General features: G+C 42.9%; 2 protein-coding genes across 4 annotated transcripts; one reads left to right on the forward strand and one right to left on the reverse strand.

Annotated features, from left to right (window-relative positions):
* The first annotated feature begins 197 nt into the window (after nucleotides 1-197).
* On the forward strand, nucleotides 198-1886 carry cldn10d (claudin 10d). Its single transcript, XM_048235523.1, has 5 exons — nucleotides 198-457; nucleotides 664-825; nucleotides 1179-1260; nucleotides 1371-1478; nucleotides 1652-1886. Exons 1-5 carry the CDS (start codon nucleotides 226-228, stop codon nucleotides 1884-1886), a joined length of 819 nt encoding a protein of 272 aa, XP_048091480.1. The 5' UTR covers nucleotides 198-225.
* dzip1 (DAZ interacting zinc finger protein 1) lies at nucleotides 1494-16288 on the reverse strand. Of its 3 annotated transcripts, XM_048235520.1 has the most exons (19): nucleotides 16181-16288; nucleotides 14614-14681; nucleotides 13686-14291; nucleotides 10991-11075; nucleotides 10756-10892; nucleotides 10141-10299; nucleotides 9679-9873; nucleotides 9429-9491; nucleotides 8610-8729; nucleotides 7216-7264; nucleotides 7058-7096; nucleotides 6856-6915; nucleotides 6335-6486; nucleotides 5379-5580; nucleotides 5084-5228; nucleotides 4659-4912; nucleotides 4098-4264; nucleotides 2732-2891; nucleotides 1494-2347 (listed from the first exon to the last, which is right to left on the reverse strand). In XM_048235520.1, the coding sequence occupies exons 2-19, from the start codon at nucleotides 14614-14616 to the stop codon at nucleotides 2265-2267; spliced, it is 2679 nt and encodes an 892-aa protein (XP_048091477.1). In that variant the 5' UTR covers nucleotides 14617-14681; nucleotides 16181-16288; the 3' UTR covers nucleotides 1494-2264. The 3 variants fall into 3 exon arrangements, with proteins under 3 accessions (XP_048091477.1, XP_048091478.1, XP_048091479.1); XM_048235521.1 differs by lacking the exons at nucleotides 6856-6915; nucleotides 16181-16288 and adding an exon at nucleotides 15412-15499; XM_048235522.1 differs by lacking the exons at nucleotides 14614-14681; nucleotides 16181-16288 and adding an exon at nucleotides 14504-14605.
* Between the last annotated feature and the right edge of the window lie 98 nt (nucleotides 16289-16386).

Genomic DNA, 16386 nt, shown 5'->3' on the forward strand with positions numbered 1-16386 from the left:
GATCTCATCTGAAACCTTATAGTGTTGTGGTGAGAGTCAGATATGATCTTGGGAACTCAAAAATGCTGACGATGCAAAGAACCATAAACAGGCTGAACAAGCCCTGTTCACATCATTGAGTTGTTCCAGAGGCTATGTGCAATCCTCCACTGTCCACAGTTCAGATGAACTCTTTCACGTTAACACCCTCTGTTGTTTAGAGTGTCTCACCCCACCCTCGGCACCATGCAGTACCGGACTCTGGTGATGTACATGGAGATCGGCTGTTTTGTCTCATGCCTCTCCGGGTGGATCCTGATCTGCTCCACTTTGCCTACCGAGTACTGGACCTTCTCAGAGGTGGGGAGTGTGGTGCTGACCACCTCCAACTACTACTCAAACCTGTGGATGGACTGTATCTCGGACTCCACCGGGGTGTCCGACTGCAAGTACTACCCTTCCTTGCTGGCTCTCTCAGGTGAGACAACACTTCATCTATTCCCTGTTAAATTAGTGTAAAAATGACTTGATAAAGAAGACCAAAGTAAAAGGTGTGGAACAATCCCAACCAGTATTCAGTAGGATGTGAAGGACACTTCCTCAGAGTGACTTTGTAGGAGGTATTTGGTCTCATTTTGTAAATGGCTCCAACAGACTTGTATTATTCCTATCCCACCTCGGCAGTGTTTCTGCATGTGTGCCGAGCCCTGGCCATCGTATCAGTGATCCTGGGCTTCTGGGCAGGTGTTCTCACCTTCATTGGGATGAAATGCACCAAGATAGGTGGGTCAGAGATGGCCAATGCCAGGGTCACTTTTGCAGCAAGCGTCACCTACCTTGCCTCTGGTAAGCTACAGCAAAACACAAAATAGGTGTAATCCATCACTTTATAATCATTACATATTTATTATTACATACTTATTATTTTTTATTGACATGGTAAGACCAAGTAATAATACTCGATTCCATGACATTGTCTTCTCACTGCCCTCCTCTCTAGTTCCGCGTTGTTCAAGTTCCTGTATTTTCTGTTTATGTAACCATGTCCATGTAACTTGTGTGTTTGTTTGTAATTTATGTATCGATGTGAAATTGTGAAACGTCTTTTGAGTGTCTTGAAAAGCACAATGAAAATGAAATGTATTATAATTACTACAATCTTAGGCTTTTTCTCAGAGTTGATTTCTCCCATCTTGCAGGGTTTTCTGGATTGATAGTATATTCCTGGTGGGGGAATAAGGTGCGCTCCGAGTTTGTAGATCCAAATTTCAGAGCCCAGAAGTAAGTACATGCACAATGGACAAAGTTCACTACAAGACTTTTAAGAGCTGCACTGATCCATAAACAGAAATATCTGTTAAAGTATCTTTTAAATGTCCAATCACTTTCAGATTTGAAATAGGAGCAGCTGTGTTTATTGGGTGGGGAGGATCAAGTCTGGTTATCGCTGCCGCTTCTGTCATGTGTTACTTCTCGGGACGAGAAGTCTTCTATAAAAAGTAACACTAATACAATTCAATTTTATTTCAACTTTATTATTTATACATACATACACACACACATACACACACACAATGGATATAAATAATCACCAATATTAATTTCTGTATACTGTCATGTTAATAATACAATAGAACTCATTCATGTCTTTCCTCAAAAATCTGTTCATTAGTGGAAATAAACGTCAACCCAGGTCCTACGCTACAGTACGATCCAGGTCCTACGTCACAGCACGCACGCGGACATACATGCTCCCAGGATCGTCCAGACCAGCGCTAACTTTCTCCGGATCTTCCAGACGGCCCACTCCGGTGCCACCGCTGTTCTCTGGTCAGGTCAGCCTGGCGAGCCAGGAGACCCGCAGCTCTCGGACTAAGCAACCGCGCGGGAGGGACTCGTTTGTCTGAGTGCATGGCCCACAACAACTTGAGTCTGTAAAGACTCGGACAGCAGCACGTTTATTACCTGAGGAGGCCCTGTCCACAAGAGACCTTTTCACCTCTGCTCTGAACACTACCTGCATGGATTTAATTGCTAAATCATTTTGTTGTATTTAAAAAGAAATGTTGTGTCTGTTAGTATAAAGTGCTTTAAGAAAGAAAGCTTCACTTGTAAAAAAATAAAATCATATTTATACATGATATACCATATTCACAAAATCTACAGAAAAATATCATCTAGACATCAGAGGTGACAAAAATCTATAAATGGCAAATGCATATATGAAGTATTTATTTTTTGTGCGTGTCTGTGGAGTTTAATTCATAATCTGTAAGAAATATAACCTATTCATCTTCCGAACTGCTCCAGTCACTGACGGACACCAGACTACTCTTCAGAGTGCTTCCTGTGCCAACCTCTGTCAGGCCTGAAAAAGAAACCAAAAAGCTCTTTAGCTATTTGGCATCACATTATTGTTGACCTTTAGTGTCAGGTTTAAGGCCAATTCATAGGTCCAGGCAACTGGTGTCGCTCGATAAACTATGATGTGTAAGGGACAAAATTTGCTGCTAGGGCGTTGCGAAAAGGGCGCAAACATTGTTGCATACTCTGATTGGATATCATCTGAAATTTATTCTACGTCACAATTTGTCACTGGCACTGGACTATTGAAAGCCTACAGTTACGCGACATCTGTCGGCAACAATACATTTTTGCCGAGCGACACTTGTCACCTGAACTATAAACCGACCATTATTCTCTTAAACTTTAAACCACTACAGCTTTTTTTTTTCTGTGTCAACACACCTACCAGGTTTTGGGCTGAGGCCAGTGGAGGGACCCCACACACTCGTACTGGAAGAGTCCAAAGTCTTCTGGACCATGGTGAGGCTTGAATTAGGCTTAGAAACATCGTCCAGAGATGAGATATCCCAGTCGTCGTCATCATCCTCATCAGCACCCTTCCCGTTCTGAAAACACATGACACAAACGTGACACATATTGATTTATCACTGTTCTTTGATGTGCTAACTGTAGAAATCTGACATGGTTTGTAATGACACTGAGGAGAGCAGGGCCGGTACTACGTTAATCCCCCCCCAAAAAAAAACCCCACTCAAACACGCACGCATGCACGCCGACGACCACGACAGCCACCAACCCCACTATAGCCTAGGTATACGCATGCAGCCACCAACACCACTATAGCCTACTGTAGGTATACGCATGCAGCACAGGTGAGCACAGGATACCGGGTTACTGTATTAATGTCCTTATTGTCCTACCGTATCCTCAAACTCGTTTGCTGCCTGAAAGTTAAGCCAAGAAGCGTAGGCCTACCTTCGTTGTGTTCTCTGCCTCTTCTTTTGTATTTCCTATCCTCTTCTGATCTTTTTTTTTTTCTGGCTACCAAATTTGTTTACAGACATTTTTCCACTAGTTTAGCCTTCCAAGAACAGAATGTCTTGATCTCATGTCTTTACACTTGCACAGATGGGCTAACAAAGCCCACTACTCACCCATGGGGGAGGGGGAACTTTTGATACAATTTTTTTAAAAATAAATTGTTATCAGCCAATAGGGAAACTGCCAGAAACAACAAGCAACTACTCTTTATGCTGGTAAGTGAGACACAATTAGCAATGATTGCACTTAATGCAGAATCACCACATAAAGCGTTTTTTTCTATTTTTTTTTTTCTTGGCCCCCCTCCTGGGGTGCGTTTCCCAAAAGCATAGTTGCTAACCTGTTAGCAACTTAGTTGGTTGGTAATGGGAAATTGCATTGCAACCAACAAAGTTGCTAACTTACTATTGGAAACGCACCCCTGACCTGCTGCCGTTGCAACCCCCCCAGAACCGGCACTGGAGGAGAGCATGAGGCTTTGCGGAGTTATGGGAATGACTAAGCAACAGCATTATGCGGGTATGACTCTCTAAAACTCAATGTTTACCACAGTTTACACTGTGGGATCTTTAGGTCAGGTGATGACTCAAACTGACCAAAGCAAAACAAACCATAGGTTCCCCAGGATAGAGTGTACCTTTTCTCTTTGCCGATGTACTGTAGGCTTCACTAAGGCTAGCTTCCACAAGACATGACATTTCTCTCTACACCTTATTGGACTGCTACACAATCACAAATAGCAGCTATGTTAGTGAAAGACGAATGTGTACCTTGAGTTCTTCCACAACGTCCTTGCTCTTGGGAATAGATTTCATGTTACTGTGGGTCCCAAAATAATTCGCTGTGTTGATCGTGTTAATGCTCCCTGCCAGCGGTGCCGGCCCTTGGTCAGCCAGCAGGTTCTCAAGGTTCCTTGTTAAGTCTTTCACGTGATGGCCTAGAGTGACATCAAATTGAATTTCCATTTAACAATATACAGTAGAGATGATGGATTTTTTAACCACGCTATAGGTAATTCAATTGATATTTCTTATTGTGTCTCTTTAATAGAGGAAGCATTGCAAATAGGTGTAATGCGTCCCTCATAAGAGTCAGAGAGAGAGAGAAGAGAGAGAAAAAAGGTAGAAAGTCTAAGAGTGAGAGAGGAAGAAAGAGAGTGTGTCTGTGAAAAATACATCCTTTTTGAAGGGGGAAGCAAACACGCACCGATGGTAGGAGTTTTCTTGAGGTGCTGGTCACAGCATACTTAATGTAATGAACAAAGGGAGACCGCACACACTCTAGCAGCTCATATGCCAGTAGTTTAATACAGACAAAGAATACATCCTTACCGAGAGCCTTCTTTCCAGGCGCACTGCGGTTCATCAGACTGGAATTCTGCGTATCGATCTCCTCCAGCTCGCTGCCCTCAGTCCAACCTCCATCATTGCCCACCGAAGTGCTGGAGCGCTCTCTGCAGACCACCACCTGTGGGGCGTTTCCCCTGGGGACTGGCATGGGCTGGTTTCTGACAGAGGAGCTTTTCTTTGAGCTTTGCGGCACCAACCCTTCTTCAGACTCGTCATCTGAACTGACTGGATGTGCCCTAGTGAATGACATAAGAACGCAAGAATATTATAACGTGACAAAGGTTCTACAGATACAGATTTCTTTAATAGTGATGCTGTTTATCCTAGACAATACAATTACATAAAAAATCCACCCACAACCAGTTTAGTTACTGGTGTCCATAATCATCTGTAGAGAAGACACTTACTTAGGTGTGGAAGTGGTGGGTTGGGCTTTTGTCCTGGTAATGTTAGATGCTTTTGGAGTCTGCAACTGTTTGGCTGGAGCATCTGAAATCGTCCGACTTCCTCCTTTAGACTGCACACTGCTGGACACGGTCCTTGGCCGAGCCACTGAAAACAACACACACACACACACGCACACAATTAATGTGTGGGCTTGTCAAGTACAGAAAAGTAGCGCTGACATTTTTCTCCTACAGAGTCCTACAAAGAAACAAAGTAGCCTACAACAGTTAAACATATGTTGAATAATATGTGTACCTGGAGTGTCTTTAGTTCTGTGTTGCTTCTCTGGGACGGAGCTGCAGCCCGCTAGTCTGTCCTGCACCCTCTGGTCCAGTCTGTGTGAGATCTCCGCTCGGATACGCTGGCCCCGAGGACTGCCCTTGACCCCACCACTCCTCTTCTGACCGACTTCCATCATAATGCGGTCATACTCTCCTTGAGAAAGGCCTCGCGTTTCCTAAAGAACATTTAAAAAAAAAATTTTTTTATTTACTAGCTAGTGCCATAATTATGTAAGGGGGCAGCCGTGGCCTACTGGTTAGCGCTTCGGACTTGTAACCGGAGGGTTGCCGGTTCGAACCCCGACCAGTAGCCACGTCTGAAGTGCCCTTGAGCAAGGCGCCTAACCCCCTCACTGCTCCCCGAGCGCCGCTGTTGTTGCAGGCAGCTCACTGCGCCGGGATTAGTGTGTGCTTCACCTCACTGTGTGTTCAGTTCACTCTGTGCTGAATGTGTTCACGGATTGGGATAAATGCAGAGACCAAATTTCCCTCACGGGATCAAAAGAGTATATATACTTATACTTAATAAAACATTTATGACTACATGAGCTATTTTACTGTGCACGTGTAAATACACATAACACCCTATTCTGCTTTGCCTTCTGAACAATCAATTCTAATCAAATGTTTGAAAGTCAAACCTTGATCAAAGGTAATCTGCTAAATGTCACATACTCCACTCTGCTCCTGCTAGGCTAACAAGTTAGCTAGTACATCCTCTCCTAGCAATGGAGGCTAACAGGGCCGACCAAGCACAGCATCAAGTGACTTTCTGTGATTCGAACTGGCAATCTTCCAATTAACCCCTTAGACCACTGAGCTTCACATTCTAACAAGTAGGCTAACCTGTGCTATCAAAAAAACAACTTTGGACTCAGCATTTTACAGAAGTTCACATTCCGACTTTAGCGTTATTGAATCAGTACTTACTGATCTAATGCCCAGAGAGTGAAGCTCATCCCCAAGGGTCTGTTCCACAATCTCCCTCATCTCTCGCTTAGCTGCTGGGTTTTTCAGGAACTCTTTCACCCTCTCCTGAACTTCATGTGAAATGGTTTCCTTCTCTGATATACTTGAAGAATCTGTAAAAACAAATACACGTTTATGATTAAAATCTTCACTCCGGCCAATTATGAGTAATGGCAAGCGCTGCATTCTACAGCAGATTAAATATCACAGCACAGAAGCACATAATAGATGTTCATAGATGATCTCTTATGAGCACGGATGGTAAGGACAAGAGGTGAACATAGAAAGAGGACATAACCTGTCTTATGAGGCACGAGTAGAGCTGATATTGCAATACCAAGCAACATGCGCAAATGGACATGAAAGCATTCCGCACCATCACAGATGAAGCCCATCGTGAAATAAAATATGAGATTCGTACAGGCTACGGAATGAGAGCATGCATTCAGTAGACAGCATGCCACGGGGAACAGGCTGGTTACCTCTGTCCTCGTCTGAGAGCTCCACTATAGGATCCAGCTTTGGGAGCACGAGAGGGTGCTCTGATCGACAGGAGCACAGGAAGGTGGGACAACAGCACGGAATTTTAGGTGAGGGTTCTACTGTGGAACACTAACAGGTTTTGCTGTTCTAATGGGGGTCTACAGATGACACTTTACCTAATATGGCATAATGGCCACTTACCTGGCATGACTGGCTGGACTTTGGGTTCTGGGGCAGTGACTGATATGAGAGAAAAGAACACAGTGAGCTTCATGACACAGGACTGTGAAGACAATTTAGGATTAGGTGTCACAATATACCAATGTTGACATTAACTGAAATACTAAAGGTGGACATACCTTCATGTTTCACAACAACCGTAGGAGGGCTTGCAGAAACCTTCTTCACCTATGGGGCCATCAAAGAAAAAAAACATTTATTTTCATCCATTATTTTGATCTCAACTCTTCCGAGTGCTGACAATCTTTCATTTACCTTATTTTAACTTTACACTATTCTGTCCTCATAGTCTATTTTTGACAAATACGTGCTATGCCCACTGAGGAGCCTAAAGGGCCTATCACATTGTACACGGTATGCGCTGTGCTCGGCGCTAGGTTGCTCTTGGTTGAGGTAACGTCCCAAAGATTTTTGTTGTGCTTGCCGCTGGGCTCAGCGCAAAATACCAACGACTTACCGTGCGCTGCGGTCAAAGTTCAAACTGATTGAACTTTGACCGCGGCACGCGCAAGAGCGGCAAAGCGGCAAAATGCCGCATGCGCTGCACTTTGCTCAGCGCAGCGCCAGACCAGTTTTTACAGGCGCAAGCCATTTACTATAATGCATTTCATAGCGCAAGCCATTTACTATAATGCATTTCATAGCGCAAGCCATTGACTATAATGCATTTCATAGCGCAAGCCGCCTGTAACTCTTCACTGTCCTTATGAGGGCATGTGCTGATGACCGAGCTGTTAGTGATGGCTGTGATTAGTCCAGCTGATGACCGAGCTGTTAGTGATGGCTGTGATTAGTCCAGCTGGTGGCCGAGCTAAAACAGCATAGTAAACAAGACAGAGAGGAAGGGCGAGCGGCACTACATGCGCATACAGTGCTGTGTCTCTTCAAAGAGATGGACTTTTCATTGTTTGATTTATGCAAATCAAACAAACAAGGTCAAAGTCAGCAATTAACTTCCAAGTCACCAATTAACTTCCTTATTCCAGCAGCAACATACAGTACCCTTCTGCACCCAGCTAGCTTATGACAAAGTTGCTCCTCTGTGTCTGAATAGGTGTTTGGATAAGGATATCACAACTATTTCCTACTAAACACTATTTACTGTCATCTGACCAATAGAACACAGTGTGACAGATGGCTTTATTTGAAAAAAAAAAAAAAAAAAAAATGCAATTGCAACAATGAACAGGTAGGCTTACCGCAAGAAAAACATATTTTCTAATTTCCCAAAGGAATGTGCTGATTGCAAAGCCATTGCTTAATGCACCTGTTCCCCATGTTCAATATCCAGGGTAAACCTGCATGAACCTCTAGCAGGAAAAGCAGTCTTTTATTTGGAAAAACAGCATTAGCTGTGTTGAAAAAGAAGACTCTGAAGATCATAGTCATTACGGCACATCAACATCCTCCTTTATATCTGAGGAGCGATACTGCTACTGACGTCCAGCTGGAGAGGCTAATGCAGGATATCCTGAACAAGTTATCTACTTCCTGTGTACAGCGCGGGTCTGACCTGCAGGGCCTGATGGCGAAGGTCCTTTCCCTGCTTCAGCGGCTGATTGTCCAGTTGCTTTGTTGGCCTACGACTCTGTTCAGTCAAACTCTTCTGCAGGCGTTGCATGTCCTCAGTAAGCTAAGGACACATACATTAAACAAGGCTTGAAGCAAGGAATGTCTCTGCGCCTGATGTTATGAGAAGCGATCAAAGCCGTTTACTTTCACATTTATTAATTTGACAGACTCATTTAGTGACTTACAGCAATCAAATAGCATTTAAGCTATTAAAGCAACACCAAAGCACTTTTCCTGTCGCACGCACGCTATTTGTTTATCCAGCACTGGCTTTGGAAATACTGAGGTCTACAGACAAGGTGGAGTAGGTTGTATGATTTTATGAAAGTATGATTTATTGCGACATCAGAAGCAAGTCAAATTTGTAGTTTCTTATATATAATTACAGATCCGCTACCCGATCTGGCAAACTTGCATAGTGCGGTTATAGCCGATAGAGGGTCGCGAAGAGAATGCAGAAGTGCCGTTTACCCTGTTACGAGTTGATGAACCACTGAAACGATTTTGGAAACAATATTTTAAGGTACAAAAAACTCTTTGGTGTTGCTTTAACATTTAAGCATTTTAACAATTAAGCTAATTAAGCTGTTAGATATTATTATCTATTTTCGCATCTTAAAAACCCTGGCCCACGCCTGAATTCAGACTCAGCGGGTGAGAACTTTAAGGGATGCATTAAACAAGGAAAATGCTTCTGAACCCAGAGATTTAAACGCTGCAGACTATGTACGGTACACAGATGCTATAAAATCCTTCATACCTGATTCTTCGCTGTCTCATGTTCCTTTTGGATTTTCAGCAATCTGTAGGTCCACTTCTCCTCCTGTATCATGTTAGATAGATAGCAATGTGTACATTTAATACATAATAATAACAAATGTATGACATAAGCAGCTTTATCGTAATACTAACCTGTGTCTATATAGCTGCATGTATTAATATATAGCTGCATGTCTTATCGTAATACTGACCTGTGTCTATATAGCTGCACGTCTTATCGTAATACTGACCTGTGTCTGCAGCTTCTGCTCCAGACTGATGATTTCCTGCTGCTGTTTGGCATGCTTGCCCAGCGTGTGTGTGTCCTCATGAAGAGTGTCTGGATGTGTGGTCCTCCTCTTTGTCTCTCTGTGGGTGGACCCCTGCTTCTCCTCTTCAGTCCTGGTCACCAGCTCTCGTTTGGTCTCCTGGACCTTTGCTAATTGCTGAAGGACAGTATGATTCTTATTTGGAGGGCAGACGTGTGACTGCACACTGCAAGCTAATTATAATCCACATAATGCTACATGAGATTTCAAACTGTTTCTGTCAAATGTTCCACCCAAATAACTCTCACTATTACCATCATATTATGATAAGAATAAAACTACTATAACACAACTATAACACAACTTTCATGGAAGCCTTATTTGAATACTCAAGTGTCACAAGTGTTTATGACAACAGGCGCACTTCAAACTTTAGACAATCACCTGCTCCAGCATGGTGTTTTTCTGATAAAGCCTATCAACATCTCGCTGACAGTGTTGCCTGATTTCCTCTATCCGTCTATCCATGGTCGTCCTCTCTTCAGCCTTCCATGCCTCCAGGTCCCGCATGAGCTCCTCCTGCTTCTCACTCAGGTCTTTCTCCTAAGGGAAACAGACACACTTATTATAATAATATATACCGTGAGCGAACCTTCGGAAAGAACCTTCCGCGAACCTGCAGCGAACGTTCCCGGAACCTTTAGGGAACCAAAAATTTTCATATCCAGACAGCAATATTCATGACCTAAGTGAGACAAGATATTCCTCCAGTTTTTTTTCAATATTGGAACCAACATTTGTATGTATTTTAACCATTGAACACACATGAGTGCTATGTGTAATTTATTTTATGTTTGTCTGTATACTGTGTGTGTCTTTTATATTTGGACATTGAGTCTGTCAATAAAGATAATATATATATTAATATAACAACTCAATTGAGTGATTGAAACGATGAATTTACAGAACTCTAAAGCTAATTCGTCTTTAGAAGCTAATTAGCAAGAATGGCTTATAAGGGTGCATAAAGGTGTATTGTGTGTATCAGCGAGAGGTCACCTGAGTAGCCTTGGCCAAATAGGTCTGCTGCTGCATCTCTAGCTGAGAGCGAGTCAGAGAGAGCTGATCCTTCAGCCGGTCAATCTCCTCCTGGAAACGCACGGACTGCACCTTCTTCTGGGCGTCTGTCAGAAGCTCTGAGTGGAAACATTTTCACATCATACATCTGTTTTTAATCGTGAAAACAGGTACTGCTCTTAACAGTGGAGTATGAAAGAGCTTTAAAGGAACTCACTGATGTCATAATCCTCAGGGTGTCTCCGCTGCATGTGGCTGTGTAGGAATGTGGCATTCATGAACGCTTTGTCACAGTGGTGGCACTGAAAGAGAAACACATCACATGTCATAAGCCCTTTTCCCATAAGGTTTTCAAGCGAATTAACTCATAATTCGATGTCTTTTTGAGGGATATTAGATGCACCAAAACAGTTTTCCATTCAACAGAACGATTCTAACGAATTAAAACGAAGTCATCATGTCTCTGTTAATGCACATTTTTCTACTGCGCTGGACGGTTTTCCATCAACAGATGTAGCGAATGGAACACTTCTAGCGAATGTATCAAAGGTAGCGAATGGAACACTATTGTGAGGTGAACGTCTTGATATGCGTGAAAATACCTTTTGCCATCACATTAATGTCGAATTAACTCTTGTTAATCCACCTCTGGCGAGCGTATTAACTTATCACGACAAAACCGACGTTACTGTACTTCGATATAAGCCCTTTTCCATCACACGTGTCGCACTAACTTTATGATGCGCATCGTATTTAAGCTAATTATTTTTTTAAGGGAAAAAGGGCTATAGACTGATTGATAAAACACAACAACACAACACACACACACACTGCATTTATACAATGATTTTCAAGGCACCCTAAGCGCTTCATCAAGGCACCCTAAGCGCTTCATCAAGGCACCCTAAGTGCTTCACAGTGAACGGGGAACCTCACTAACCACCACTCAGGTGTAGCACCCACCTGGGTGATGCAGGCAGCCATTATGCACCAGAACGCTCACCACACACCAGCTGGAGCTGGAGAGTGAGGGAATAAATGAATGAATGAATGAATGAATGAATGAATGAATGAATAAATGAATGATGCTTAAATGACCACAGTGAGTCAGGAACTCTCATCCTAAGGACAGTGGTGGTGGTTAAATTGGCGATGGTTAGTGAGGTTCTGTTACCTTTTTGGGTACCTAGATAAAAAACACTGTTGTTGTTGTTGTTCACGTACTGTTGGTTTAAACGTCTCATACGAAAGACGCAGGCGTAAACTGATTGACGCCTAGCTGTTTTGTGTACACAGTTTGCTTAAAACACCAGAGGCATTACAGCCAAGACTTTCCTTACCACTATGTCCCCATAATCTACTATATCACCATAACCCTCTAAATCTGATAAATACCAATAAACCCAATAAAAACTAATAAATTCTTCTATCAGAAAAAGCAATGGAAAAATCACCTACCACACATCACACTCAACACTGAGCATCACTGTGAACAGCTGCTGTTTAAACTAAATTCTTATATCTGTGAACAAGTGAGTGACTTGGTTGGGTGTCTGAGCACCACTGGCTGTCAGATAATGCTATTAGAGAGCCCTCTTTGTGTGGCAAAATGCGGTCGATAATCTAATAGCCCAAATCATCTGTGAAATTACATTAGTGACATGCAGACTGCAAGCACATGGGAAGCTCCTTAAAGGCCTTAGAACAACACAACAATTTACAATTTGCCAAAACAATTTGTCTTAAATCACATCTTGGGTCTTTTAAGACAAATCAATATTATTGCCACTGTTTAACTGTTTGTTCAACTGAATCGCTGAACACAAAGTAGACCCCTTTAGATATAACATTTGGCATTTGATCAGTGTTAGCTCTGGTGTGTATATCAAACACCAATAGTTGCATCAGCAGTGGCTGCTCATGAGCAAAAAGGGCATTACAGGAAAGCGTTAGCCAGAGAGATCTCCAACAGAGGAGGAAAACGCGGCATCTTTAGTGATTTAAGAGACCCAGCTGTGAGGGGGAGGGGCTTCTGTTTAGCAGCCTTAAGTACAAAAGGATTGTGGAGTTATTGTCACCAGCCAACACCATCTGCTCGCTCCCCATTCTCAATGTGTCTGAATAAAGTCGTTCAGAATTAGCTGTATATGTATGTAAGCCTACGTGTGCTGACTGATACTATGGCCTGGGCTACATCTCCTGAACAGAGACAGAACAAACATCAGCAGTGGAGGAAGCCAGTGGTTCTCAACCAGTGTGCCAATGCCAATTTTGAGGAAGGCAATTTGTTTTATACAGGCTCATGAAATAGGCTACAGGGCTATTTTTACACACAAGCTTCTTAATTAAAAAGCTCAGTCAACAACATGTGAGCATATATCTATCGTTGTGGTCATGAACACTCTGTACAGAAAAAATATGGGCATAAAAATGAACACCACTGTTATAGCTTATAATAATGTGTGCAACATCATTTATAAACAGTAACCACAACTCAGTGTGCCTTGGCATTTTGGTTTGACCTTTGGTGTGCATTAACCCTGTAATACATACCTATACAGCTAATTCTGTTACCCATGGGCCTTCTTTCTTTCTTTCTTTCTTTCTTTCTTTCTTTCTTTTCTTCCTCTTTTCCTTCTCTGATTGCCTACCATTCTGTAAAGCGCCATGATACATGTGTAATGTTTTGGCACTCTATAAGCACAATAAATTGAATTGAAATTAACCCCAAAAAGGTTGAGAATCTCTGGAATAGGCTATGCTTCATTCCTAGACATTCCTTGACAATAGGACCCTATTTAGTGACCTAAATGGTGAGGATGTGACAACAGGGTTCCGATGGCCTAGTTAAATAACTTTCCTAAGTAACCTGCGTGAGAGAAGTCCAACTGACATGCGGCCCACATACAAACCTTGTGGTAGCTTGCGAGGCCTGTGCTGATCATGGCCTGCTGTGAAGTGATGATCTTCTTCCTCTGCTTGAGTTCCTCTTTAAGTGCCTTCAGCTCGTCGGCGTGCTTCTGAAGCGTGAGGTGCATCTGCTCCTTCTCTCGCTGCTCCACCTGGACCCTGTCCTCCGCAGCCTGCAGGCTGAGGCTCAGGTAGTCCTGCGAGTGGAGCAGGTACTCCACGGTCAGCTGAGAAAGCCGAAAGAGTTTGAGCAGAGCGCCGTCCACCGGGGCCTGACACCGCTGGCACCGCTCGGCTTCGATGCTGCAGAACGTGACGCCCGCTATGTGCTCCTGGAGCGTCTGGAAGTCGAGCTCACTGGCCACGCGGTCCACATCCAGAGCGCTGATGCGCCGCCAGTCCACACTCTCACGCCGCACGCGGAACCTGAAGGGTGGAAGTGGCACACCAGCGGAGGCTTGTGTGGACATGGTGGCCACTGAGCCGGTGTGCTGGCTGTGGTTGGACTGCTGGCTCTGTGGAGAGCTCAGCAGCGAGGGTATCCCTACAGATGTCTGGCCACCCTGACAGTCCACCTGATAAGGGTAGTAGATGTTGTTGAAGAAGGGCTGTAAGAGAACAGAATTGAGAGGCTATTAGAATTACAGACAAAAGACAATAAGAAAACGTAGAGATTTATATTACACTTAATGTCTTCGACGACAATGATGAAACCTTAATACAGTCTATGGATGAAACGCGATATTTTAATTTGTGAACGACAATATTTACATTAGCCTAAGCAAAGAGTCTACATTCGACGCCTTCACAATAACATAACCTTGTTATCGCTGAAAGGACGCAGAAGACAACCATGATGACAGCAATCCGGTATCTTTTTTTAACACAATGCCCAAACCATCTTGTTCAGCCTCGGTGTGGTGGTCTTACCATCTCAGTCTTTCTGATGTGACAATCGCGCGAGCTAGCGTCTGACGGCGACTCCGAGGCTGTGCGTCCTGGTGGTCACCATGGAAACAAACATATGCGTGTGAGCACAGAGACAAGCAATGCAAACAATCCTACTAGCAAATATCTACGGGCCTACTAACTAATAATGGCTGGAAATATTTGTTTAAGTAAGGCAACATTAATGTAACAACAAAAAAGAGCTAGTGTTTCACCTAACCCCTAAATTAGTGCTGGTGTCATTTTGATATGTCATAGCCTGATTGAACATTGAACAGCGTTTCACTTCATATCACTCGTTTTACTTCATACAATACCGTATTCAAACTTCAAGCAGTGGGTGTATGATAGTAACTATCATCATTTCACACATTATTTAGTGTATTAGTGAATCACACATTATTTAGTGTATTAGCTCGTTGACTAGCTTGATATGTCTACACGTGTTAGCCAAGTCAATCAAATATTAGGGCCAGTAGGGCCTAAATTAGCTATCCTAGCTGACACTTGTCAGGGTTGAAGTTGAAAGCATGAGATGTTAGCAAGAATGTCAGCCAGTTTTAAAGCTGTTGGCATTGTCTACTTTCTGGAGTGTTAAACTTTGGGGCAAAACATAACGTTTGTTGTTGGGTCTGCTAGATACCGCTAACCACGAACATAACGCTACCAAAGACCTGAAGCTGTAGCTTTACTGTTAGGAATAAATTGCTCGCTTAATGGCTTTTGTTATCAATATAAGTTATTAACGTAAACCATAAAATATGCATAACATAAAATTACGTGTGATTGGTCCTGCACTTATAGAACCATGGCCTCAATTCCACAAGATGGTACAATGAAGTTACTGCGGCTTTGTAACGCCATCAAGTCGGGGCAAGAGTCACAAACAAAAGGCATGCCCAAACATTCCAAACTCCCTAAAAAACGGACAAAGATTCCAAAGCACATGCAAGATCCGCCAATCCTCTCTGATTTAACAAAAACTGTAGGGCATCAACATGCTTGGGAATTCCGGAACATCTGAGTTTTTGTTTTTTACTGCACATTTTGAATCATATTTGAACTTATTTGAACATATTTGAAAGACAACAGTCTTCAAGTAACTGAAATTCAGGGAAAGTAATCATGCGAACTTAGTTTTAGTCGCCAAAAACAATTCCGCGCCATTATATTTTCAAGTTCAAAAAGCCTAATGTAATTTCTGTATAATTTAACTTACGGTGGAAGAACATCCACTCAGGTTTTCTGTGCAAATCATGTTATAAACGTTACACATTTCCCTCGTGGCAAAAATGAGAATGGTAAGGGCCCGAGGCAAGGTTTAACGTTAAATGCATAACATCCATTGACGTACAGTAACAGTATCTAAACTTGTACATTTATTTTAAAGAACCATAGTAATAGAGGGTGGAATCGTTAAGGGAAGTTTAGCTAACTTCTTGCCAGATGGTCGGCTAACTAATCTCAGTTCTTCTGTAACGTTAATAGCTGGATTGCTAAATTTGCAGCATTAAAACAAAGTAATTGCTGGTTGAGATTTTTAACTCACCTGAACTGGTGATATTTGCAACAGCTATTCCAAGTCCCAAAGGTAGCGTAATAAGTAAGTTTATAGCTAATGTGTACTAATGTGAAACATTCCAAAGCCTGCGCATCACCCAAGTGGCCGAAAAGTTGCACGGGCCGTGTGGGGGAGGGGAGGACATTCTGGGGTGCTGAGGATTTACATTCATTTACGTTTCCGTGCGTGCGAAT

The sequence above is a fragment of the Alosa alosa genome, chromosome 23 (assembly GCF_017589495.1).
Source record: "Alosa alosa isolate M-15738 ecotype Scorff River chromosome 23, AALO_Geno_1.1, whole genome shotgun sequence".
NCBI classification, from domain to species: Eukaryota; Metazoa; Chordata; class Actinopteri; order Clupeiformes; family Clupeidae; genus Alosa; species Alosa alosa.